The following is a 26,944-nucleotide window of genomic DNA, read 5'->3' as shown; positions in this document are numbered from 1 at the left end:
CATTACTATTTACAGCACACATTTATGAATTATTCTTCCTAATTTATACTTCAACACCAAACAATATATCCTAAGCCCTACTCCCACTCCAACTTCTCATCTTCAGTTGCTTTTGATGTATTTTACAGTAATATGTTATATTAATACTGGAAAATGCATGTAACACCAAGAACATGTGTACTTACTACATACTAACTCTGGCACTGCTGGTATGCACCTTTTGAAATGGAATGAACTGAAAACTGCACTCAAATTGGATTTATTTTATTTCCCATGGAGATCCAAAAGCTTTATCATCTGATGTTTTTCCAATGACTCTTGTAATTACTTGTATTTGTTCTGTTTGCCACTCAATTGGCCAGAGAGTTCCTGTGAGATCAAATCTTATACTCACAACAGTTTATGGAATGCCCCAAAGGCGTCACATTTACCTACACTGGCCCCTTCAATAATAATCAAACTAAAACTCAGTCATTACACATTGGATTCAAGCTAAACTTTATTAGACTCCCTGTACATTTTAAACCAGCACTTAACATGTTTTCCTGTCCTCACAGAGGCCCCGTCCTTTGCAGAACCAGGAGATGCCATCATGGAGAAAGTAGCGAACAGCAAGGTTATCATCCCCTGCCCGGCTAAAGGTATGAAATGAATCACAAATGAGTCAGCCTGACTGAAAATACATGGGAAGCAAAGTCTAAGGTTTTAAAGAGAAGAGGTGTGACAGTGTGACTAAAGTTTTAGAGCTTCAAATAGATGTTCCTTTTTTTAGTTTGTTTTATAGTAGAGGAAATTCTACTTTAAATAAAGGACAGATGTGTTTATTTCTACACCATCAAAGGAATGTTTCACTGTCAACATAGACATCTTAAAAAGTGCATCCTCTTTTTATCGCAGCACCTAGAGGCCTGCTGTTGTCTCTATAATTTAAGAACTCTGTGCGAACAAGGTATTATCCCGCGGGGTGTGGAGGGTTTATATTTTATCGCAACATACCAAGCGTCTGTGCGAGTCTGCGGACGCACTGATGGATACTTAACCTCTGACAGCTCGAGCTGACAGGTATTGTTTGTGTGGCGCTGTGTCATGGTTACCAGCACGGTGAGAGGAGGTGAGGACTGTGTCCAATGTGGAGCAACAGCTGGAACATCAGTCTGCCTGCTCCTCAGTGAGCCACATCTGCTTTCCTCTGCGTCGGGGCCTGCTGGGAGAGGAATCCTAATTACAGGCTGCTGCTTGCAGATGAAGGACAGAGATGTCTGAGGTGCACTGTGAAGCACAGGAAGAGGAAGAGGAAGCTACGCCAGCCCTCCTCTTATCCAAGTCTTACCAGCAGGCAGGCAAAATGTACCAAGCCTTCGAGGGCTCACACTTAAAATGCTTGACGCTCTTGACACCCAGGAGAGGAGCCGGGAGCAGGAAACAAGTATCGCCCTCATTGTACTCTTGAGATGTCTCTGTGTGAGGGAGATAAAGCACATCCTCTGGCAGAAGGATATTATTAATTCACCAACAAACGCAGCGCGTTAGATGGAGGTAATAATCGGTGAAACACGTGGAAGACATGATCTCCAAATTCGTCAGCCCTAGCAAGTTAATTCAAAGTCTACTAATGAGATCTGTTAACATCTTAAACAGAACATATGTTTGCATTTCCGCTCAGCAGTGAGATAATGAATTTTCTTAGAGCTGCTTAACTGTAAACATGTGTTTGCTGTAAACCACCTTTGCTGTTGCTGCGTCGTTAGTATTATTTTGGATTGAGGAAGGGCGCAGTGTTTGATTCCTCCGCTGTGGTGGTTGTATATGTAACACCTCTGTAAATAGCCAGAGCCGTGCCATTTTGATCACTCCACCGCAACGCTCTTTCATCGAGGCTTGCTGGTCTGTCCTTGTCCCGGGGAGTATGTTGTGTTGGGTTGAAAATCCCCCACCTTTTCCCCATTCCACCTTTCTCCTCTTGATCATTTCCACCTCTTTCCCTCCCAGTAATCCAGAGCACACACCTGTTTCAGGCTTCTGATTGTACACAGCAGTGCATTTGAACTGCCTGTCTGACCACTCATATTCTTACTGCTCAGGACTCTCACCTCAGTGAGGTAATACATCTTGATGCTTGTGTTTTAAACCGTACATCTCTCTAGCACACTGTGTCTTACTTTTTTATGTGACCTTGAAATCATAAGCTTGTAGGCCCCAAGGTCCCATTTTGGCAATGCCTCCCCTGCTGTCCCGCTGTCCAAGAGATAAATGTAGAGCTGCCTTTTTCTAGTCTGGGCTGCTTGCCCATTAAGTTCCCCCCGTAGAGAAGCAGATAAATGGAAGTAGCTTTTCTTTCTGTCAGTTGTGATCAATAAAGCTCAGTTTATACTCACTTACAATCCTGTGCTTGTCTCTGCACCTGCAGGTTCACCTCATCCCAAGGTGCGCTGGTTCAAGAACGGCCTGGAGATACACGCCGAACAATCAGAGCTTTCTGTGGCGAGGGACGGAGCGCTCGTAATTAGCACAGCGTCTGCCAGCCACAGCGGGGACTTCAAGTGTGTGGCGACCAATGAGGCAGGCTCTGTGGAGAGAAAGACAAGGCTGAAAGTAAATGGTGAGAATAAGTGACCCCTTTCACTCGAACAAAATACCTTAAACCATGGGTCTTTAACAAAGATCATAAATCCTATATATTTTAAGACAAAATAAATAGGTGTATTCGTGAAAATAAAACAAAACCTAATGAATTCGTAACAATTTTAATAGTTTTACTGATACCCTCGAACACTAGTGCAATCACATTAGCTAGCTTACCTATGATCAATCAAACTGTGGCAGCTATCCATAATTGCAAAATAGGTAGTTCTAGATACATATCATTTTAACACATTATTGTATTCATCATAAAAAGGCACTTTTGTCCACCCTACATTTTAATGTAAGGTAAATGTTAAATATGCATCTACATGTTCTGCATATGTTGTAGGCCTAAAATAATATATTTTTTTGCGCTATTGCAGTTCCCCCAGAGATCCAGGATGATGGGCAGCCTCTGAACCTCACTGTCACTTTAAAGCAGCCTCTCACTCTGAGCTGCGATGCCTTCGGGATCCCCTCCCCAACAATCACCTGGACTAAAGATGGTCATTCTGTGAGTTCTTTCACTCTGGATTCCCATTTACAATTTAAGCAAAACTTTGGTGGCAACTTTGTTAATATCTAGCTGTACAATGCCACCAAGTGGTCATGCTTCTTATTACAATTTCCCACAAAGGATGCACTTACTGATTTCTGTGTATCCAGGTGGACAGTCCTGGGGTGTATCTCCAGAATGGGAACCGGCTGCTGAGAATCTACAGAGTTCAGTCAGAGCATGCTGGAACATTTTGCTGCACAGCTCAAAACTCAGCCGGGGAGGCCCGCAGGGAATATCACATTGTGGTTCAAGGTGAGCTCATAAAACAGCTGTTACACTGGCAGCTGTATATCAAATAATAAAGTTGGGGAAAGACAGGTGTGAAGATGTCCCCTAGATTATATAGAGGGTTAAAAGAGATATTTTTCCTGGACTTAACATCTCCCGGGGCAGTGGTCTAAAGTCCCCAGAGTACATAAAGCTGTTTAATTAAACTTGAATTCTTCATTTAATGTAGCATAAGTCCTTAAAGTTCTCATTTCCGTCCACACCCTCAAAGACTAAGTGTAAAAGTCAATGCAAATGACCTCATTAACTTTTAGTTCTACATCTCTCTAAAGTACAGCGATTTTGAAATTGAAGTGATTTTCCCTTAGGTCTCATACAAACTTCAAAACATGTAATAACCGATTTATTTCTGGTGTATGTGTACAGCCCCGCCAGCGATCTCAGGAACTTCCAGGCTGCAGGAGTTAACTGTGGTTCTGGATCAGGAGGTGGAGTTTCAGTGTCGCGTAAGTGGACAACCACCACCGAGAGTAGAATGGAGCCGCGACGGAGAGTAAGCATCGCTTCTAACAATATGTTGATGTGACATTCAGCAAAACACGTCCATGGCATTGATTATGATTCATTCTTCTCTCAAGGGTTCTGTCCCGCGATGGAGACCCTCATGTGGAGTTTCTGGAAGATGGCCAAGTGTTGAAGGTGAAGTCGGTCAGACTGAGGGACCAGGGGCTTTACCAGTGTCTGGCCAGTAACAACGCAGGGACTCAGATGCGGCAGTTCAGACTCACAGTGCAAGGTCTTTACTTTATCTAAGACACACAACACCACACCAGCAGAAATTCAACTAATACTCTAAAGAAATGTAACAAAGAAGACATACAATTGTTCAAAAATTACCAGGAGAATGAGTTGAGTTGATGACAAGTGCTGTGGTAGCAGTGTTGTTTTGAAAAAGAAAACTACTGAACTTAATATTTAAATAATATGTTGACCTAACGTATTCAGGTGTATGAATTGACTCAACTTGGCCTGGTCTATTAGCTCAGACCTAATCACTTTATGCAGTGATCCAGGGATTTTGTGTCACCTAAAGAACAGTGGTGTAATTGCCATAAGAATCACACACTGCATTTCTGTTTTAAGGGTCTCCTCCTACAACAGGCCAATTCCCTGAGGACCTATTTAGCATGGGCTATGGGCCAGTAAAACTCTTACTAGCTGTTAAACATTAACATTTTGCTAACCTTTCTCTCCAGCTCCCCCCCGCATCAAGGGTCCCAGTGAGACCTCGGAGGTGTCAGTAGTGCTGGGTTTCCCCAAAGTCCTCCCCTGTGATGTCGAGGGCTCACCCACGCCCAGCATCACCTGGCTGAAGGACAACCAGCCCATCGTGTCCAGTCCCCAGGCGACCTACACCCAGGGCGGGCAGGCGCTGCGGCTGGGCTCAGCTCGGGGGGACAGCACCGGCCTCTACACCTGCAGGGCCACAAATCCAGCCGGCACCGCCACCAAACATTACTCTCTCAGTGTTCTGGGTAAGAGACATCTACGCCGCTTTCACATTAAATAGGATAAGAGAAAACTTTAACGATTTCCCCACCTGTCATCAGTCCCACCACAGATAGAAGGCGACTCTACATCCTTGAAGTTTGGGCGTCAGGAAGAGAAAGTACGGATCAACGGGAGTTTTATTCTATCCTGCCTGACCAAAGGTTTCCCTGAACCCAAGGTTAACTGGTTCAAAGACGGACAGGTTGGTGTCATGCCTACAAGCTCTGCATCTCTTAAAAAACACCAACATGTGCTTAAAATGTGACCTCTATCAGCCTCTACTGGCAAGAAGTAGGCATTGCAACAGCCTTTACATATTTTACATCCTCTTGCACAAGCCACCTCTACTCTAAGCCCCCCCCCAACCAACTTCCTCCTGACTGCTTTTCTGTTTTGTTTTGTTTCTTTTTTGTTTTGTTTTTGTTTTGTTTGTCTACCCTCCCTCCCAAATGTAAAGCGTCTTTGGGTTCAAGAAAAGCGCTATAGAAATATAATTTATTATTACTCCTCAGTCTGTGTGCTATGAGTAAACTAATTGTAGCAAAGATGTAGAAGAAGAAAACCAGGGATTAAATACCCTGATGTAAAACATTATAATACTGCTGTGCCTTGTGTGTTTTTCAGTATTTTAATGTGAAGCTTGATTTCTGTATGTGTGTGAAATATCTACTGTTTAGCATGCATGTGGGCTTCTGTCAATGTTCTGAAGAGACCCCAACAGGGAGCAGCAAAACGCAGAGAGGATTAGGTGGAATGAGGCTGGAGGCGTTTTTCTGTTTTGTAAAACTCAATACAGGCTGAAAAATTGTGGATTAAAAGCCAGGCATTTAAAACACCTGCCAAATGTGTTTCTAGTCAGTTGTAGAGTATGTATTATATCTCACCCTTGAAACCCACTACCTTAACTGAAAGATATTACTGCAGCAGAAACTGATAAATTATCTTTTTATTCCCTGTATTATGTTTCAAAACTTGGCTCACAAACATGCTAGAAGAAATGTATTTGGTCGTACTCCCAAAGCCTGTAAACAGATCATGATTTATGAAATCACTGGTGTTCCCGTTTATGGATTTTCCACATATGGCTAGGGGAAATATTCCAACTTGACTTAACCATTGAATGTATTTTATTTGTGTTTAGTTGCTGACTGGAAACCTACATGCTGGCATTAAGGAGAGTGGCTACACCCTCCAAATAGAAAATGCCATGCTGTCCCATGAAGGGCAATACACCTGTGTGGTCACCAACTCTGCAGGAGAAGACAAGAGAGACTTTCATGTCACCATTCAGGGTACGTTTGGTTAAATATGTGGTATTTAATTACAATTAAAATGCCAGCTTCTTATTACACACTGTTGGTCAAGCTACACTTTAGTTGGTGATATGTTGGCATTATAAATGATAGAAAGTGACCAGAACTGCTCTTGTCTTGCCAGTTCCCCCAATTTTCCACCGGGTGGCTAACAGAGAAGCAGCCTGGGGTCTGGGACACGAGGGTGACGATAATGAGGACATGGTGGAGAAGAAGGAGGTTGTGCTGGGCCATACGATCAGCCTGACCTGTGAGAGTAACGCCATCCCCCCTCCCAAGCTCAGCTGGTACAAAGATGGACAGAAACTCACCTCTGCTGATGGAGTGGTACTGCTGCCAGGTCAGAGGGAACTCAATCCTGTGTGATTTCTGTAAAAAGCAGCAGTGTGGTTATGTAGGACGTTTGGGGCTTCATATATTTATGGTGTTTTTTTGTTGTTTTTTAGGTGGACAGGTGCTACAAATCACTCGAGTGCAGAAAGAAGATGCAGGAAAGTATACATGTCTGGCTGTTAATGAGGCCGGAGAGGACCACATGCACTTTGAGCTGGAGATCCTTGGTAAGCAACACAACACAATAACTGTACATTGAAAAATATGCGGAAAATGTGTTTTTTTAAAGGGGATGTCTGTTGTGTGTTCTGTCTCAGTCCCTCCTGTGATCATGGGGGTATCAGAGGAGTTTATGGAGGAGATGGGAGCGGTGGTGAACAGCTCTGTGGTCCTCCACTGCGACGTGACGGGACACCCGGCTCCTGTGATCTCCTGGCTGAGAGACGGGCAGCCGCTGCACGCTGACTCTCAGCACCACATCAGTGAGGATGGATCCAAACTCCAGGTGAGTCATTGTCGGCTTTTAGACAAGCACCAGCATGTAAGTAGAATCAGCTGTGACCTTTGAGGAATAACACTTCTATCCCATCTTTCAGCTCCTCAGTGTCCAGGTCTCAGACATGGCTGGGTATTTGTGTCTAGCCGAGAACAAGGTTGGAACAGTTGAGAAGCTCTTCAGTCTGACAGTGCAAGGTAAGAAACGTCCATAACTCAGCTTTAGCATTAACCCTATTACATTTCCCGCAGGTATTTTATAATGGACATTATTTTCTGCCCTTTAAGTGTACAACACAACAGTTTTATCTCTTTCAGTGCCTCCAAGAATAATTGGCCTTAAAGAAGAGGATGTTAGTGTGATCGAGGGCCACATGGTGTCATTGCTTTGTGACGTCCAATCGTACCCTGCTCCTGAGATCACCTGGACCAGAGACGGGCAGGTCCTCCAATTCAGCAATGGCATCCGTATCCTACCAGGTCAGACCTCGGCCACAGCACTACAATTATTCTCATGTCAGGACATTTCCTGTTTTTGAATCTAATAATGGCCCATATATTACATTTCATATAATTCTATATTTATATTATAGGCGGCCAGATGCTGCAGTTGCCCCGAGCAAGGCTAGAAGATGCTGGGCAGTATGTATGCACAGCCACCAACTCGGCAGGCCAGGACCAGAAGAGCATACTCCTCAGTGTTTACGGTGAGCAACACACACATGGTGACCCATCTGCACAGTTCAGCTACATTATACAGATGATTAAATCTCAAAACACTGTCTAGGCTGAACAAATCTGTTTACCGCAAGCCAGCTGTGACCGAGGACAGTTCAGAAGTGAATCATCAGCGATTCTGAATGAATCAAAATGAGATCATGGCCCTGTCTTTATGTGCACACCATCAGTCCTGCCCACCCTGAAGCCCCGCCAAGATGCGGAGTCTGACTCGATCCCCTGGCAAGTTGGATCCTCGGTCACCCTGAGATGTGAAGCACATGGTGTTCCTGCGCCTGAGGTCACATGGTACAAGAACGGGCTGCAACTGGCCGCGGGGAACGGACTGAAGATGGATCCTCAGCAGCTGGAGATCATAGGAGTTCAGGTCAGGATTTATTTTTCATTTTTTACGTCATTCGCTTGAGGCTGCAAACAAAACCTAAAGTATTTTAAGGACTCCAAGTGGTTTTGACAGGGCTCAAAATGAATTCCAGACATTACACGCTAACATATTACATTTTTAGGGCGTACATTTGTAGCTTTCAAACAATCATTGCACAAAGAAATACACAACAGACAAGATAAACTGGAGACATGATTGCAAATGTGACAAGATGCAGCTCTCGAGTGTCTGTTCTTAATTTACATCATTCATAACGATTGCACCAGCTAGCATAGCAGGAAGTAGCAAAGTCAATTATTAGCCTAAAGCCTGTGCTCAAATTTCTCCCTCCTTTTTAATAACTTTTTTGTTTGGGTCCTAGATAGCAGATGGTGGCACCTACACCTGCAGAGTATCCAATGTGGCCGGACAGGTGGATAGAACTTTCAGACTGAACGTTCATGGTGAGAATACCTTTGTTCTCAAAGTAACACTTTTAACCAAAGGAAGTGTTTTTATTTAACAATATGTGTCCACAGTTCCACCTGTCCTGGACGGGCCTCTCTCCGAGTCCCTAAATTACACGCTGGGCTCCCATGTGTCTCTGCTGTGTGAGGCCTCGGGGGTCCCTGTGCCCAGCATCACATGGCTCAAGGATGGAACTCCTATTGGTATGAAGGGAGGCAATGATAGGGGAATGGGAATGCTATGTGTGATGTGTGAAAGCTAGTTAACGTGAATGTGTTTGCTCTCCAGAGAGCAGTCTGCAGTGGCAGTGGTCCGTGCGAGGGAACAGGCTGGAGCTGGGGCCTCTCACTCTGTCTCATGCTGGAACATACACCTGCGTGGCCAAGAACGGAGGCGGACACACACAGAAAGACTACACACTCACGGTGCAGGGTAAACTAGAACATTAGAGGAAAATTAGACACTATCGCCCTAGAAAATGATACGTCTCACTCCTAGAAGAATTGCTATCAGTGGCATTTAGCTGTAATATTTGTCCTACTCAGTATCGCCTACCATCCTGGACTTTGAACATCCATCTGATGTGAGTGCACCCATGGGAGAGGAGCTCACCCTGGAGTGCAGAGCAACAGGAATCCCAACACCACGTCTCAGCTGGCTGAAGGACGGAGTGACTTTAGAGGGATCAGATGCTCGTCATATTTCGTAAGTCATTCACTCTTCCCACTTATTGCCGGATCTTGACATGCACACAGAGTGATATGAAGAAACAGTATTAATAACCATTATGGAATGCATTTTGCTCTGAAAGCTGCTGAATTAGTTAAACAAGCAGCACAAAAATCGATCAACACCATTCTCTAATGGATTGAAAATATAATACAAATCATCTTTAGCAATTATGTGCATGACAGAGTGATGTGTGAACAGACAAATCGAGCCATTATGTTCCTTCTTTAATTTCATCATGGGGAACAGTAAGAGCAGCTGTCTTACAGCTGGTCGGCAGATTCTTCGGTCATTGCAACTGCATCAGCCAGAGAAAGCAAACGTCCGTGTGTGTGTGTGTGTGTGTGTGTGTGTGTGTGTGTGTGTGTGTGCGACTGTGAGAAAGTCGTGGGATGATGATAATAATGATGATGGAGAGTAATTGTGAGGTTCAGAGGTGAGATAGTTCACTCAGTTAAATGGATTAAGTAACTAGCAGGAAACATCAAGAGCCATACATATTTCAAGCAAGAAACAGCTGAAAAAAACCACAATGTGTATTTGTAACCTTGCAGTGTGACCCCTGATGGCAGCACGCTAACTTTACTGAGACTGAGTCCCGAGGATTCTGGGACATATACCTGTTTGGCTGTCAGCCCTGCTGGACAGGAGAGCAAGATCTACACCCTCTTTGTGCTAGGTCAGTTTGAAAATGTTATCTTTATTTGTGAAAGTGTTTAAGTTTCTGAGGGATTTGTTTTCATTTGATATGGCTTGACTTGTCACAGTCCCACCATCCATCTCTGGTGAGAGCGCTGTGCCCAGAGAGGTGCAGTCACCACAGGACAGTGTTTGTGACTCTGGAGTGTCAGACAGCAGGAAACCCTCCACCTCAAGAATCAGCTGGCTGAAGAACCGGCCGCCCGCCTGCTCCTCTCTCCTCGTTCACAGCCTCCTATCTGCTGACTCCTGACTCTGTGTCTGAGAGTCAGTTTAGACAAAGTTTTCTGACAACAAACATCATCACGCTCGGAAATAGATTACATGTTTTATAAATGAAGCTCATGCAAACTGTTCCCCTCTCTTTATGAAAAGGATTTCTCCGGTACAGCCTGTCACTGACGCTGGACTCTACACATGCATGGCTCGCATCCGCGCTGGTCTTGCACGAGCTCAGCTAGATGTCAAGGTCCAAGGTACAGTCATAACAAAACCCCACTCACCTGCAGTATTTGGACCTTGAACTGATTTTTGGATCTGGAGGGTTTAAATGCAGGTGTGTGTGTGTGTGTGTGTGTGTGTGTGTGTGTTGTGTGATTGTGTGTGTTTTTGTGTGTGTGTGGTGTGTTTGTGTGTGTGTGTGTGTGTGTGTGTGTGTGTGTGCTGTGTGTGTGTGTGTGTGTGTGTGTGTGTGTGTGTGTGTTGTGTGTGTGTGTGGTGTGTGCTGTGTGTGTGTGTGTGTGTGTGTGTGTGTGTGTGCTGTGTTGTGTGTGTGTGTGTGTGTGGGTGTGTGTGTTGTGTGTGTGTGTGTGTTGTGTGTGTGTGTGTGTGTCGTGTGTGTGTGTGTGTGTGTGTGTGTGTGTGTGTGGTCTGCAGTGCCACCTGGTGTGGATCATGTTGAACCAGTGGAGCCTATCACAGTAGTCCAAGGATCTCTGGTGACGTTAACCTGTGAAGCACGGGGCGTTCCCCCTCCGACGCTGACCTGGATGAAGGACGGCCAGCCGCTGTCCCTTCACCGCAACCTGCTGCTGGACGGACAGGAGACACGGCTGCATCTGCCTGATGTAGCGCCTGCAGATGCGGGTCTTTACAGCTGTGTGGCCAGTAACCAGGCAGGAAGCAGCACAAAGAGCTTCAACCTCACTGTGCACGGTAATACCAACACAATCTGTATATTCAAATTAAAGTCAGTGTGAACTCTGTGAACAGTTAAGCAAAAACCTTCTTCTTTTTCTACTCCAGAGCCTCCAAAGATAACCAGCTCCAGCTCTCCAGAAGAGCTGACCATCGCAGTGGACAGTCCACTGGAGCTGGAGTGCTCTGCTGTGGGAGCCCCCCCTCCCACCCTCAGCTGGCTCAAAGATGGCCTATCATTGGAAGGACGTGACATTGTTCAGCAGGATGGACATTTTATCAGGATTAGCAAAGTTCAGGTGGATAACACATTTTTTCTCTCCGCTACCAGCCTCTTAAACAAGGCCCGGTCCCCCCACTGACACAACGTAGACTCTATATGCATTACATTAATGCACATAATGTTCAAATACTGCTTACTGCACATATTCTTATTTCATATTTCATATTTTATATTCTGTAACTCATTGCATTCCATTTAGCTGTAAATTACTGCTTTATTTTATTGCTATTTAACTATATTTTATTACAGTGTCCTTATTGTTTTATAATAGATTCTTATGTATGCACCATAACATCAAGTCAAATGCCTCGTATGTGTGAACCTACCTGGCAATAAACCCGTTTCTGAAATAGAAAATATCTGATCATATTGCTAAGTTAATGATCAAGTAGTCAAGAATCCATAGTAAAAACATGCATACAGTAGATTTATTTAGAGACGTACTAAGGTATTGGAAAAAAAGTTAATCTTCTTTAACTAACAAAAACCTTTATCATGTCGTTGCAGCTTTAATATTTCATACAAGAACCAAAATAATAGCCTTGATTGTAACTCAATCCTTTAATAGATAGTTTAAACAGTGAAAACGTCCCCAACGTACCTGAAATAAATCAACAGGAAGTTGAGGCAATGTCATGCGAGAACCACTCCTGTTGATTAATGTTGTCTCTTTAAAGGTGGAGGATGCAGGTCTGTACACCTGCTTGGCCAGCAGCCCAGCTGGAGAGGATGGAAAGAACCACTGGGTCCAAGTCCAAGGTGACACAAGCTGCGCCCTGATGTTTAACTAGGAAGAAATATATAATACTTAAACTCTCTTGACTTAATCACACCAGGGACTTGATGGATAAAGTTCTGTGTACATTCTGGAGTAATAAACGGTGTTTGCACTCATTAGCCCTTTCTGGCTAATGCAATGCAGTAATTCACTCAAGATGAGGTATAAACAGGATAAGAGCATTTTTAGTGTATGTTATGATAAGTGTGATTTATGGTAGATTGTGCAGCATTCTTCTCCCATTTCACAGTTTGTCCTACCGTTGTATTCATGCTGGAATGAAAATATGTTTTAACGCATAATGCTGGGGAGACATATTAAGCTACTGAAATGAAATTCCCAAATTCCCAATAGTTACGCATTTCTTTAGATTATTTTTGACATAACCAGATCAACTGACAGTAAATCATGTGTGATGAAACACATTCTCACAGCACACCCTTCTTTATGAATGTTGTGCTAGGGAAAACTAAGCATGTTTTTATTTTAGTGCAAACACGTGAGGTTGACATCTGGCCCCTGATCTACCTTCTGAGTTGATCCGTTCCACATGTTCTTACATAGCGTGTCCTTATTTCAGAGCAGTACTTCAGGCATTGTTCACTGGAAACTTTCTGTAATCCACCTCTTAATAACCAGTGGTTGTGTTTCAGTCCCCCCGACCCTCGTTGGCTCTGGTGATGTGAGGACGTTAACAGTGCCGGTTAATGGACATCTGACCTTAGAGTGCCTGGCTAACAGTGACCCCGCTCCAGAAATAGAGTGGTACAAGGATGAGGCCAAACTGCAGGTACACTTTCTAAAACAACAAACAGGTAGGCTACTGAATGAAAAAACCAACCCCTACTCCTCTAACACACTGTCTCTCTCCCCTACCTCCCCCTGGTATACATCAGTTGGGCAGTCGTATACAGCGGCTGGCTGGGGGTCAGTACCTGGAGATACAGGAAGTGAGGCCAGAGGATAGCGGCCATTACAGCTGTGTGGTCACCAACATAGCAGGAAGCACCAGTCTGTTTTTCACGGTGGAGATTCTCTGTAAGTCCGCCTGTAAACAGAGAGCTGATATAAATACACCTTTTCAAAATGTATTTTACCATAATTTTAATGTAATTTACCTAACTCATTAATGTGTTGTGTCACTTTTATTTCTCCAGTACCGCCAGTTATAAAGAAGAGCAGCTCAGAAGTGACTGCACATGTTGGCCAGGATGCAGTTTTACCTTGTGAAGTTGAAGGAGACTCTTCAGCTACGGTCATGTGGAGGAAAGATGGCTTCCCTATAACTAAAGATAACAATAAGTAGGTCCTTACTTTTTGCAATCTGTCCTTGTTATATATCACTTTTCCATGGGTTCAGTGTTTTGACTTTTTTTTTACCTGTGATGTTTGCAAGGTAAGGAATATTCTTGAATTTGAATATACTCCTTGAAAAAGATGCTTCAGCCTAACCTAATGTTATATATAATCATTGGTCTGTCTATAAAGGAATTATGTTAACTTTATTTGTTGCTATTGCATTTTCAGTTACCATTTAACATGTTTGATTTACGTACCTTAAAACTGCTTGAATCTTACTTTTAATAGGTTTTAAGAGCCTGGCATGTACCAAAAACACAGCTACACACTTTGGTATACTTATTGATATTTTATATGTGTATTTGTTTCAGGTACACCGTGTTATCAGAGGGCTCATTGCGTGTACATGGGGTTCAGTTGAGTGATGCTGGTCGATACTACTGCACTGTGTCTAACCAGGCTGGCTCAGATCACCGGGGTCTGGATCTACGAGTGTTTGGTAATAAAGCAACAACTATTGTCCAGCAATTTTATCATAATGCATACATTCTTTTACAGTGCAATGTCATGTTAAAATACTTTTTAGGATATATTTTAACATGTGAAACTCCTCTCTTCTCCTATCAGTGGGTCCGTCCATCAGTTCAGGTCCCTTCAATGTGACGGTGACCGAAGGGGTGCGAGCTGTGCTAAGCTGTGAGACCACAGGTACACCCCCACCTGAAGTATCCTGGAAGAGGAACGGCACTCCACTCGATATCAGCCAGCAGCCTGGTGCATACAGGTAAAGACAAAGTTAGGGTTGTACTCCCTTTGAGTCAACAACATGCATACATACAACAGAAAAACAGCTATTAAGCCTAAAATATGACCTAACTGCTTCCAGGTTACTGTCCTCTGGGTCCCTGGTTCTTTTGACACCGACCACTGAGGATGAGGGTTACTTTGAGTGCACCGCTGTGAATGATGTTGGGGAGGAGCGCAAGGTCATTGAGGTCATCCTGAGAGGTATTGTTTTTCAGTTCTGTACATTAAGCAGACAATAGATAAGTCATTTCAGACTTTTTAATAAATTAATTTGCTGTTTTAGTCCCACCATCTATTGAAGATGATGTCACGACAGTTACGGCTGTGAAAATGTCCCCGGTGGTGTTGCCATGTCAAGTACAAGGACGTCCTCAGCCCACTGTCACCTGGACCAAGGGTGGAGCCAAACTGGGTGCCCGCGGAGGAAGTTATCGGGTGCTTCCCACTGGTACGACAACATGTCCTAATCCTAATGATAACGCCAGAGGGCAAGGAATTTCTTCTTGGCTCATAAACAAGACATATTTCTTTCCTCATTTAAATGCAGGAGTTTTGGAGATTGTTTCTGCTGTGCGGAGCCATGCTGGCAGGTACACATGCTCAGCACGCAACCCAGCTGGAGTGGCTCACAAACACATCACTCTCTCTGTGCAAGGTAGGCTGTCAGACCGGCTGCATGTTGCTGTCAAAATATCCATTGGAGCACATATGGTGAAACATGTAAATACAGTATATGTATATAAAACAAGGAATATTTTTTCCATGCACTTAAGAGCCCCCAGAGATCAGGCCAATGGCAGAAGAAGTACAAGTGGTGTTGCATCATGGGACCGTTCTGCCCTGTGAGGTTCAAGGCTTCCCCAGACCGTCCATCACCTGGCAGAGAGAGGGAGTCCCCATAGCAGCAGGTAAACGAAATACAACACTCATTATATAAACACAGTTTAATGTATGGTAAAATGGGAATTTGGTATCATTCACTAAAATACAAAATTTGATATTGAAGCAACCTGTATTGTTGTTTTTCCAAAATTCCATTGATTTATTGAGGTCCACGACTGAGAAAATTACAAATACTTTTATTGTTTAAAGAGTAGACAGAAGCAATACTGCCCATCAGTCAGATATATCTACAGTAACCCCACTGGAGGTCATAGAAACTGGTCTGATGTTCACGCTCATGTGATGTTACTGTATTCTTGATTACAGGTCACAGGCTTGCTCTGCTCTCGAATGGAGCTCTGAAGTTTTCTCGTGTCACACTTGGTGATGCGGGGGCATACCAGTGTCTGGCAAAGAACGAAGCTGGTGTCGCTGTGGGCCGGACCAAACTAGTCCTTCAAGGTAACTTTCTATCTTTACATATTGGAAGAAAATTCTGGTTTCTCTATCGTTATCATCAAAGTCAAACTGGTTGATACTTATTACAAAAGAAAAACTATTTTGAAAGAGTATAAATTAATTTTTTTAATGTAATGTTCCTCCAGTCCCCCCTGTGCTGAGTGTGCCTCGTGTGGAGTACACTGCAGTGCTCGGCCAGCCAGTCAGTCTGGAGTGTGTTGCTGATGGGCAGCCTCAGCCTGAGGTTTCTTGGCATAAGGAGAGGCGGCCTATGGTTGACGGCGCTCATATCCACATCTTTGCCAATGGAACCTTGGCAATTATTTCTACCCAGCGCAGTGACGCAGGCCTGTACACATGTACTGCCAAAAACCTGGCTGGCAGAGCCAGCCAGGACATGAGGCTGATTATACAAGGTGAGTTAAGAGTGCCATTTAAAACATGTCAAGACTGAAAATGGCAGGTTTATGTTTAATAGCTATATTAATAAAAAAATGTGTTGCTTTTCAGTCCCGCCCATGATTCCTCCTGCACAGACAGACCTGTCAGTCATTCAAGGATTTCAGGCACTGCTGCCCTGTGCTGCTCAGGGGTCTCCAGAGCCCAAAGTGACATGGAAGAAGGATGGTGCCATTGTGCCTAGACTTCCAGGCAAATTCACTGTCCTGCGATCAGGAGAGCTGATCATCGAGAGGGCCAAGGTTAGCCAAACGAGCAATATTCCTCAATGCTTTGTAAACCATATTTTTGTCTATTTCTGAGCATATAAATCAATTCTGATTTCCTCCTACACACAGTCAGGGGATGCTGGAGTGTTTACATGCGTAGCCACTAATGCAGCAGGCTCTGCAAAACAAGACATCCGTCTGTCCGTCAACATGAGGCCCGCCTTCAAGGAGCTGCCGGGTGATGTAACCCTGAACAAAGGGCAGAGTCTGGCCTTGTCCTGCCACGCTCAGGGAACACCATCACCTGTCATCTCCTGGACCGTCAACAACAGTCCTTACACAGGTATTCTCTTCCTTTAAAGTGAGCTGCACAGCACTACCTACACAAAGTATTACAATGTAGTAACAAACCAAATTAGGATGGCAGCATCTGTTGATTTAAGTAACATGAATTGCAACCAATGTTAGTTCCTCTAATACAGTGATTTTAAGTTAACATTTAACCATGTTATGCATGTTTTAGGTGCCACTGTAGACGATGCTGGCAGGGGCTCCTTGATAATTGAGAATGTGACCATGAGTGAAGCTGGGACCTACGTGTGCATAGCAGAGAACAGTGTGGGCTCCATCCGAGCGCTCTCATTCGTCCGCATCAGAGGTGAGCTTCCTGTCAACATTTCGACTATCTATTTTACCTTCTGAAGATACTGAAATCACCTTGATTATCTTATAAACATGTCTCTCCAGAGCCTCCGGTATTGAAGGGTGAAGCCCACATGTCTCAGACGGTCGTCCAGGGGGGCTCTGCTATGCTCGACTGTCCCGTCCACGGAGACCCCAGCCCGGTCCTCCACTGGCTCCGGGATGACAAACCACTGCTCCGCTCCATCCGAATGCAAGCGCTGCACAACGGATCCTTGGTCATTTACAGCATCACTGTAAATACAGAGTTCCCTTTATATTTGTCCTGTATTTCCATTATTTAAGAGCAATTCTCACTTAGTATTATTAAACTAGGTTTGAATGAGTAAGCGCCCTTGAGCAAACTATTTACATAAATTGTAACTTGAAAATCAATGTAGCAGTATTTATCCTGCCCAGGCAGTCCCCTTGGATGTAAGAACAGGGAGCGATTGTCCTGAAATCAGAATCAGCACAGTCAGAGAGGCTAACAGCATTAGCAACAGAGGGAGGAGATGAACAGAGAGCTGGATGTTCCCAGACTCTGCTCTTCTCCCCTTGGCCTGTAACCTTGTTATATCTCTAACTCCACAGCCTGCAGTTGAGACTTTCTCAGACAGATGACTGTCCTTCCCATGGAGCCCTCTAATGTGAAATGTCCTCTCTCTGGTCCAATAATATTTATTATGAAAAATAATTCAATGGTCTCAACTGCCCCGTAGAAAATGCCAGCTTTCTTTCACCCTGAAACTATATGTGATCTAACAAACAGTTTTGTCCTGGACGTTAGTGGAACCATCAGAGGGAAATTGATCCTCAGTTTGTCAATTTAGCCAAACTCTCCTCCTGTTTTATCTACAGGCTGCTGACGAAGGGGAGTACCAGTGTGTGGCTGAGAGTGAAGCTGGAACAGCTGAGAGGACCATTTCTCTCAAGGTTCAGAGTGAGTTCTCCGCAAAAACTACACACATTGTCCCGGCAGTAAAAGCAGTTTCTTTCATACCACCACTACTTTTGCATTTGGTTTTCATCTTATCTTTGTCAGATATTGGCTCAATCTACTGTACTGCACATTTAATAGTGTCTCTTTTTACTGAATTGAATTTCCTACCTCTAATAAAACTTTTCTAAAAGCCTGTTGGTTATTGTCTTCTCTTCTTTCTACAAAAAGTAAATGGAGGCTACTCCAACTGGGAGGAATGGGGTCCATGTAGCAGCACCTGTGGACAAGGCTTCCAAGAACGAATCAGATTATGCAACAACCCAGAACCAGTTAACGGTGGCCGGTCCTGCAGCGATCCCAGTATCGACTCTAGGAAATGTCAAGCCGGTCTCTGTCCAGGTCTGAATTTATTTTTTGTTTGTCTTCCTTTACTTTAGACAGTAGTTCATATTCTCATTATTTTGGATTCATACCACATTGCAAGTTTTAACAGATATTATCTCATATATTGGTCAAGCTGTGTGCATCAATAAACTGTTTATTATACATTTTAAATATACACACAAGAAATGTGCGACTGTGAGCTTTGGGTATTTTTATAGTGTTTGTTTGGGCATTTAATAAATCATGTCAAAGTCTGAAATTAAAATATGTTATGAATAGTTACCAATGATATAATTACATGTGTTTTTTATGTTTAAAGGAGAGTCTCCTCGAAGGACCAGAGGCAGCCTGATAGGCATGGTGAATGAGAGAGAGTTTGGTGTGTCCTTCCTGGAGGCCAACATCACCGACAATGAGGTAGAGGGGAGCAGCTCTCTGCAGGCCCGCCTGGACAACATCCCGCCTAGTGTGGGTGAGTGATCGCACAATATAACACACGTCTGGAGAGAAAGGTGTCTGAAACACTTTAGCGCTCATTGTTGCACATCAGTCTTTGGACAATAGTGTATAAACAACAGTCACAGGTTGGAAACACATGTATAAACAAAATGCGGTGGATTATAAACTCCAAAACGTTTATGGCACAGTATGGGTGTAACAAGCTTAAAGGTCACCTATTATGCAAAATCCACTTTTTCATATATTTTATACATAAACATGTGTCCCCTCTGTGTAAAGAGATTCTGAAAGTTTCAGGAAAAATGAGTCTCTCACTTTTTGTCCTGATCCATTTATTTAAAAACCTGTCTGAAAATGAGCTGATCAGATTTTTGCCACTTTATGATGTCATAACGATTTTTTAGGTTGTGTAAATATTAGCCAATCACCAACCAAGGTAACCCCCCCCCCCCCCCCCCCCACACCTTATCATCTGAATCTCCTCCTAGAGCACCATTGTGTTCTTTTTAACCAAATATCTCTCAGAGGGGGGTGGGGAGTGGCTCCTTATTTTCATCTAAAGTAACAGACAGAGAATCAGCACTTTTGAAACAGGGCTGAAACAGAGGGGATTATGGGCTGCTGCAATGCATGATCTGTTTGATATTTGGAGCCAAACACTTCAGGGACATGTTTTGTATATATCTGAGACCTATAATATATTGATGAACAACAGTATAATAGTGGACCTTTAAAAGACAACATTTTAAGATTTAAGACTTTAAAATGCAACCTTAAATGGATTTCTTTATACTAATTTCTCGTGAAGAAATATCCTGTTCATTTACTCTGTTGATGAATGGCCTTAGTTTCAGGGAAAAGCTGATCTGAGTATGTTCTGTTCACTTTTTGAGGTGAAATCAGGAGAGCTGATGTTTATGATGTGGTCCTCATGCATGTGTACTGTGGGCTCTCTGTATTTCAGTGGTTGTGTAAGATGCCATGAGCTCATTCTGTTTCCTTGTAGGTCCCTTGTTGCGGGTGCTGGTGTCTGCGTTCGCTCCCATCTACTGGACCACTGTGCAGCAGAGCGGAGCTGCCAGAAACGGCTACTCCTTAACTGAGGGGCAGTTCAGACAGGAGTCTCAGATGGAGTTTGAGACTGGTAAGCACTGCCCTTAATCACTTTTACAAGCATGCACTTTAATAATAAATGTTAGCCAATTTTAAGTTTTTTCAAGATTCAAGGCTTTTATTGTCATTCGTACATAGCTGTTGATAGATAGATACTTTATTGATCCCAATTTCAGAAATGTTTGCGTTGCAGCAGCATAATAAAGCACAAGGCAATGTGCATAAGAGAAACTAAGGCACAGAAATAAACAGTCCAATATATTTCAGAAATAGAAATAAGAAATAAAATAGCTTTACAAAATTAAAAAGTTAAAATAATTAAAAGAAAAAAAAAAAATATATATATATATACACATACATACAAATCTCCAGTAACAAATATAATGCAGGATATTATTGTGCAAGAATGGATTATTCAATATTAAATATAATATGAACGTAAAATGTCCAGTGGGAATTTTAAGTCCAGTTATTAAGAGAGGCTATGGAGCAGAGAGTTCTCTTCTGGCCAGAGGTGATTTGTTGTACAGTTTAGTAGTTGTTGTTGTCTTTATGGTAATGTATATATTTTTTTTAAGTAGCATGGCCAATTTCTAAACCCATCTGTTTCGATTGGATTCAAAATGATGCAGGCTTTGTTGATGTATATCCTACGCATTAATGCTTACTTTTTATCTGCGACCAGATGCCCTCAAATGTTATTTTGTAGTTTAAACAACAACCAGCAGATGGTGCCACTCACTTCCTCTGACATTCCTGAGTTTACACATCAAGGCCGTGATCAACTGTTTCACCATACTCTCCTGTGTTTGTAGATGAGTTGTCATTTGACTGTTTTTGAATCCCTTCACACAGGGGAAGTCCTTCGTTTGACCCATGTTGCCAGAGGTGTGGATTCTGAGGGAGTTTTACTAATCGACATTGTAATTAATGGATTTGTGCCTCCTTCATTAACATCATCTCACCTGAGCCTACAAGTGAGTCACTGTTGTCATTACGGTGTTTATTTACAGTTCTCAAACATCTCACTAGAGAATTTGTTGATATACCCTCTTCCATTTCCCTCACCGTATTTATTTTGTGTCCCGCAGGAGTTCGATGAGTCATATTTGCAGACGGGCCAGGGGCAGCTGTACTCGTGGTCATCGCAGACCCACCAGAGAGCAGGAAAGCCCATGGTGCTGCGCTGCAATCACACCATTATTTATGAGGGCCAGGAGGAGCGCCAGGGCCCTCTGCTCCAGCTGCTCAAGGTCTCCGGGACCAACAGCGTCTACAACATGTTTACTCTCTCTCTGGACTTCCACATCACTGCCAGCCTTCTCACACCAGGTCAAAGGGGGAAATTACATTGATTTAAAACCTATCTTTACATCACATGAAATACTGGATCTGAATAAAACATCTATGAACCAAACTTTTCTGTTTGCAGACGGGTTTGAAGACACATGCCCTAAAGGTTTCACTCTTGACACGGCCTCCTACTGTGCTGGTATGCTGTTTTCTTCTCTTTTTTTAAACCTGCTTTATCTTGAACATATGTCCCTGTCCCTGTTTCTTTTAATGATTCAATGTGTCCTTATTAGATGAAGATGAGTGTGATCTCCAGTCCCCCTGCTCTCACTCATGTAGCAACATCATGGGAGGATTCTCCTGTTCCTGTCCTTCCGGCTTCACCATCTCCACAGAGACCAACACATGCCAGGGTAAGACAAAAAAACAAGTTTAGTGATTAATTACTAGATTAGAATTGCTAATATCCTAGTTAAGCAAATGAAAAATAATCATATTAATGTTCTCCTCAGCACTAACTTCAAAGTCAAAGTCAAAGTCAGCTTTATTGTCAAAATTACTACATGTGTTATACATCCAGAAATCTCGAGATATCGTTTCCCGCAGTCCCACAGTGTGACATATATACATAAAACAAACAAAAAGGGCCTAGATAAACAGGGTATACAATTTAAAAAAAAAAAAAAAAAAAAAAATTAAAATAACTTGTGTTTCACTTTATACCAGATATTGATGAGTGTTCCCAGGGCTCACACATGTGCCACTACAACCAGCAGTGTGTCAACACAGTGGGCACATATCGCTGCCAGGCCAAGTGCGGACCAGGATTTAAGCCCAGCATCACAGGAACCAGCTGTGAAGGCAAGTCACTGCTAATCACTGTCTGCACAACATTTCATAACAACTTATCCCCTACCGTAGTTGTGCATGCTTCCTCTCTTTGTTTAATCCATTTATATTTGTTCCTGCAATAATTCCCTAGGAAAACTATCATCGCTTACCATACAGTTTATACATACAGTATACTGGTGTGGGCAGTACTGTAGATGTATAAAGCCAGATGTGTCGATTGTGTGTTTCAGATGTGGATGAGTGCCAGGAGTCTTCTCTCTCCCCGTGCCAGCATCAGTGTCTCAACACTCTGGGCTCCTTCCGCTGCATCTGTCACCAAGGATACCAGCTGTCAGGACATCGCTGCATTGGTCAGTTGTATTAACTCAGTGGGAGTTCGCAGTTATCGACAGCTTAGAAAGTCATGGGAATTAAGAAGTGTAAAGTAGGGCTGTTGGGATATACCATTATGGACATTAACCATGTTTAAAATAAAAATCTGATGCAGTGTTAATAGTCCATACATTATGATATCAATGCAGTATATATACAAATAACTACAGTAGACAAAACATTTATTTTTAGGATTTCGAGACTGTTGAAATTACTTTTTGCAAAAGTGGTGAAAACATTTATTTTGGAGCCTCCAGGGATGGACAGTTATCATTTCAGACTCTCTCCTTACACTTGTATTCTAACTGTAGTTAATTTCCTAGCAAAGAAACAAAACATACACAAAAATCATCAAGGCTTAACATGAATTTGGCTCGATCATAATGGCATTTCAAATGTTCTCTAGGTATCGCAATGCAACATGAATCCTTTTGTCCTTGACAATTGTGTAGTGAAAATCTGATATTGTGAGAGCCCTACTTGTGTCAAATAAAGTCAGGTTTTAATATGATGACTAACGGATCTGATGTAATGGTTGCTTTTTTACAGACATCAATGAGTGCATGAGAAATGTTTGTCCGGGTAACAAGGACTGCCGTAACACAGAGGGAGGATACCAGTGTTTCGACAGCTGCACAGCTGGCATGACCAAATCAGAAAATGGAGCCTGCATGGGTCAGTGGCAATTATATTTGATCTTTGATATTTCTAAATGTAGCATGTTTTCTTCAGTTCAGTGACACGGCATCAATTCATTCATGCTCTGAGCTCATGGAGAAAAATAACTGATGAATTTGGAGTATGAACAACGGGTCAAATAATGTGATCTTGTTGGCAAAAGTACAATCAATGGAAGCCAACATAACTGCTGGTGATAGAGTATTGACAGATTCTGCAGACCTCTGTTGCATTGTATGTTGTGTAACACCAGGTCAGATTTTACAGGATTGCTTTAGGGGTTAACACAACAAGAGGTCGCTGCTTGTCCTTCATGATGAAAGCAAAAGCGTTTTTAGTCTCTTAAGTCTCTTAACTGTTACTCATAAAAAGCCTTTGAGTAAAGACACAAAGATCCTCTTTATAACAGGATGCAACACAGTTTACGAGTCATCATTAATCATGGGATATATTTAATACTGTGCATGTCAGAATACTTAAAGGATGTGTAAATGTAATTCTGAGAATTGTGCTGATATATTGCATGTTTTTCAGATGTTGACGAGTGCCACGATGGAAGTCACATGTGTCGCTACACTCAGATCTGTCAGAACACGGTCGGAGGTTATGGTTGTGTTTGTCCCAGAGGTTACCGATCCCAGGGAGTAGGCATGCCATGTCTAGGTATGACATCTGCTGTCTGTTTTATTACTCACCATTGACTCACACACGCAGAATAATATGAGCCTTGTTCTTCCTTTCAGACGTTGATGAGTGCCAGCAGACGCCAAACCCCTGTGCCTTCCAGTGCCGTAACGTGCCTGGCAGCTTCAGGTGCCAGTGCCCTCTGGGTACTGTGCTGCTTGGAGACGGGCGCTCCTGTGCGGGGCTGGAGAGGAGGCAGACCTTCACCAACGGCACCAGAGTGAGGGCGAGGCTCCGCCCACAGCTGGTGTCGTCTCTCGGCAGGCCGATCCTGTCCCGAACCCACGGTGTGTCTCGCATCACCAGGCAGAGCTGTCCCGTGGGCTACAGCAACAGGGACGGCACATGTGTTGGTGAGTGTGCTTCAAAATGATCAAATGCAGCATTCAATAACACTTTAAAGTATGTCTTGATTGTCACACTTCACATTATTCTCCGTACAGATGTAGATGAGTGTCTGCTCAGAAAGCCATGTCAACACGAGTGTCAAAACACCATCGGCAGCTTCCAGTGCACGTGTCCCCATGGTTACCAGCTCTTACCCAATGGCAAGAGCTGTAAAGGTAAGAGTTTTATTCAACTGTAACCTTCTTGCTACATTTAAGGGTGGCTCAGAAGGCAGGATGTCTACCAATTGGAAAGTTAGTGGTTTGATCCCAAGGCCCCTGTGTTCAGTCAACATGTCAAAGTGTCCTTGACCAAGATACTGAACCCCAAATTGCTCCCCATTGCATTGTCAACAATGTTTATTGCTCTTGAGGGGCAGTATGTGGCACCTTTTTTCACAGCCTCTGCCATCAGTGTTTAAAGCGCTATATAATGTAGTCCATATATATAAATATATCAATAAATATATAAATAGATATAAATGATCACAGCTAATCCTCTCTTCTACTTCTAGACATCGATGAATGTGTAGAACAAGGCATCAAATGCGGACAAAATCAGATGTGTTTCAACACCCGAGGAGGATACCAGTGCCTGGACACACCCTGCCCTGCGTCCTACCAGAGTGGACGGAGCCCCGGGTAAATTGCATGACATGCTTACGTTGTTTATAAAATGTTTTGATTCTTATGTGACACTTTCCTCTTTGCTGTTGACCTGTACAGAACGTGCTACAGGCCCTGCTCTCTGGACTGCGCCGCAGGAGGCTCCACTCTGATCCTGCAGTACAAGCTGCTCACTCTCCCCTCCGGTATTCCAGCCAATCACAACGTCGTACGACTGTCGGCTTTCTCTGAGTCAGGCGTCCTACAGGACCGTACATCTTTCACGGTACTTGAGCAGGAGTCAGTGACAGGTGTGATGGGCCGCGTGTTTGGCATCAGAGACCAGGCGGGCCGGGGGATCATCTTCACCCTGCGGGCTCTGAATGGACCGGGTCTAGTGCGCCTCAAGGTGCAAGCCACCACCATCTCCCTGCAAGGCCGCATTACCTACCAGAGCATCTTCATCATCTACATCTCCATCTCCACGTACCCCTACTGAGCCCCGTGCTGCTTTAAAGATGACTCTGCCTCCCTGTGGCCTCTGGAAGCTTCTTACCCACAAGGCAATTCCCCAAAACCAAGTGCCTCAGACACATAAGGCCATGAAGAGGCTCTAACATATTAGAGAAGGAGGATGTGTACCCTCATCTGTGACTGAAATGTCACAGTTGAAAAGGTCCTGTAAGAGAAAAAGACCGTTCTCCGTTGTTAAGTGTTCGCTTGGCTCTGTCAAATTATTTATAGAGCAGAACCCTGTTGAAGAAATTTGAATCGACATGCTGGATGAGCAAAATATTTTGTTCATTTATTCACTTTATGCCCTATTTTGGGGGAGTATTGGAATATCTGAAAATGCAGCATGTTTAAAAAAAATGTATTGTCAACCAAGCACTGAAGTATTTAGTATCCATCAGGAATTTGTATTTACTGTTTACTTTACAATGTTTATTCTGGCACACATAAATGTTTGCAGCCCACAAAAAGTCCTTTCCCCTATTTTAATTTATTTCAGTCATTAAAACACAACACTGCGGGAAGTCAGATGTAATATCTTTTTTACTCAACAATTACCCAAAACACATGTTTTATTGCAATGTCATTAAATCCTACATCTCATGCCTTAGCATTTTTAAGACTTTTGAAAGATAGACATTTAATTACCAACTAAGGCCTTATTTTTAGATAAATTAATGAAATGCTTTTTAAGGATCGGTGGAAACCCTTTCTAGCATTAAACCTTTAATGGCACATTTGAACAGTGTCTTGTGGATTGTAGCCATCTAGCTTGCTACATTGTTTCATTTATCGTATGTGTTTTTGTACTCTTTTATAACATTTTAATTACATGAAATAATTCAAAGGTGCTAATCTGAATGTACTGTTTTACATTGAAATACTGACCACAGAGTTGAAATGCACTTATAGTTTCTGCATTGTGGAATTAGATACATACATATGGCACAACTACATGACATTTCAGTTGTCATTTCAACATTTAAAATAAACGTTGATCAGTATTCAAACATGTGCCAGCAATGTACAAATCTGAGTTACCCAAAAAAACTAAATGCCCACATTTGCAGTAAATGTTACTACTCGTGTAGATTAAACACACATTTCCCTGTTGCTGTAAATGAGTGTCAAATATTTGTAGAAATAAAATGGATAAAACTTTTGTTATTGTCTGTTATTACTCAGTCAGTCTTGGTTAGATCCCATTGTAGACTAACATTGTATAAACAGCATATTGCAGCTGACAAACTACATTACTACAAACATGTATAAACCAAGAGTTGAGCATACGCACAACCTACTCAGGAAAAGCCATTTGGCCACAACAGTAAAGAATGACGTGTTAACCCTGAGAACAGATGACGATCTGGCATTTAGATCATGACTCTGACCCAAACCTTCAGTTAACCTAAAATAATTGCTTTCAGACCCTGCAATGACTGTTCTGAGGAATATAGTTGTGCAATTACTAGTCTGCATATAGGAAAATATGCAAAATCTATTGTGGTTGACACATTTCTTTCCCCACAAATCACATTGAAATACTACCCAACCTCAATGTTGAGAGG

General features: G+C 43.0%; 1 protein-coding gene across 1 annotated transcript in view; it reads left to right on the top strand.

Moving 5' to 3' along the window:
• Window positions 1-26,539, top strand: part of hmcn2 (hemicentin 2) — a 49,582-nt gene extending 23,043 nt beyond the window's left edge. The window contains 59 exon segments of the mRNA XM_034212511.1: window positions 558-641; window positions 2,408-2,599; window positions 3,006-3,136; window positions 3,289-3,433; window positions 3,836-3,962; window positions 4,048-4,205; window positions 4,666-4,944; window positions 5,020-5,162; window positions 6,102-6,252; window positions 6,398-6,613; window positions 6,720-6,833; window positions 6,924-7,111; window positions 7,203-7,299; window positions 7,420-7,581; window positions 7,695-7,808; window positions 8,010-8,206; window positions 8,586-8,667; window positions 8,743-8,874; window positions 8,960-9,103; window positions 9,217-9,376; window positions 9,955-10,079; window positions 10,168-10,232; window positions 10,234-10,275; window positions 10,278-10,366; window positions 10,475-10,575; window positions 10,976-11,254; window positions 11,345-11,535; window positions 12,197-12,278; window positions 12,951-13,087; window positions 13,194-13,335; window positions 13,455-13,599; window positions 13,968-14,095; window positions 14,224-14,380; window positions 14,483-14,604; window positions 14,687-14,851; window positions 14,951-15,058; window positions 15,177-15,311; window positions 15,613-15,747; window positions 15,891-16,160; window positions 16,255-16,445; window positions 16,542-16,755; window positions 16,936-17,070; window positions 17,160-17,350; window positions 17,955-18,036; window positions 18,265-18,435; window positions 18,740-18,892; window positions 19,886-20,023; window positions 20,848-20,969; window positions 21,084-21,324; window positions 21,425-21,484; window positions 21,579-21,698; window positions 22,012-22,146; window positions 22,368-22,487; window positions 23,059-23,184; window positions 23,722-23,850; window positions 23,931-24,224; window positions 24,315-24,434; window positions 24,773-24,899; window positions 24,984-26,539. Of these exon segments, the coding sequence (XP_034068402.1) occupies window positions 558-641; window positions 2,408-2,599; window positions 3,006-3,136; window positions 3,289-3,433; window positions 3,836-3,962; window positions 4,048-4,205; window positions 4,666-4,944; window positions 5,020-5,162; window positions 6,102-6,252; window positions 6,398-6,613; window positions 6,720-6,833; window positions 6,924-7,111; window positions 7,203-7,299; window positions 7,420-7,581; window positions 7,695-7,808; window positions 8,010-8,206; window positions 8,586-8,667; window positions 8,743-8,874; window positions 8,960-9,103; window positions 9,217-9,376; window positions 9,955-10,079; window positions 10,168-10,232; window positions 10,234-10,275; window positions 10,278-10,366; window positions 10,475-10,575; window positions 10,976-11,254; window positions 11,345-11,535; window positions 12,197-12,278; window positions 12,951-13,087; window positions 13,194-13,335; window positions 13,455-13,599; window positions 13,968-14,095; window positions 14,224-14,380; window positions 14,483-14,604; window positions 14,687-14,851; window positions 14,951-15,058; window positions 15,177-15,311; window positions 15,613-15,747; window positions 15,891-16,160; window positions 16,255-16,445; window positions 16,542-16,755; window positions 16,936-17,070; window positions 17,160-17,350; window positions 17,955-18,036; window positions 18,265-18,435; window positions 18,740-18,892; window positions 19,886-20,023; window positions 20,848-20,969; window positions 21,084-21,324; window positions 21,425-21,484; window positions 21,579-21,698; window positions 22,012-22,146; window positions 22,368-22,487; window positions 23,059-23,184; window positions 23,722-23,850; window positions 23,931-24,224; window positions 24,315-24,434; window positions 24,773-24,899; window positions 24,984-25,362 (8,882 nt within the window). The 3' untranslated portion in view covers window positions 25,363-26,539.
• The last annotated feature ends 405 nt before the right edge of the window (window positions 26,540-26,944 follow it).

Source organism: Gymnodraco acuticeps, unplaced genomic scaffold, assembly GCF_902827175.1.
Source record: "Gymnodraco acuticeps unplaced genomic scaffold, fGymAcu1.1, whole genome shotgun sequence".
Classification (NCBI taxonomy): Eukaryota; Metazoa; Chordata; class Actinopteri; order Perciformes; family Bathydraconidae; genus Gymnodraco; species Gymnodraco acuticeps.
The sequence above is the reverse complement of the archived record's forward strand: the minus strand, read 5'-3'. Positions and strand labels throughout refer to the sequence as shown.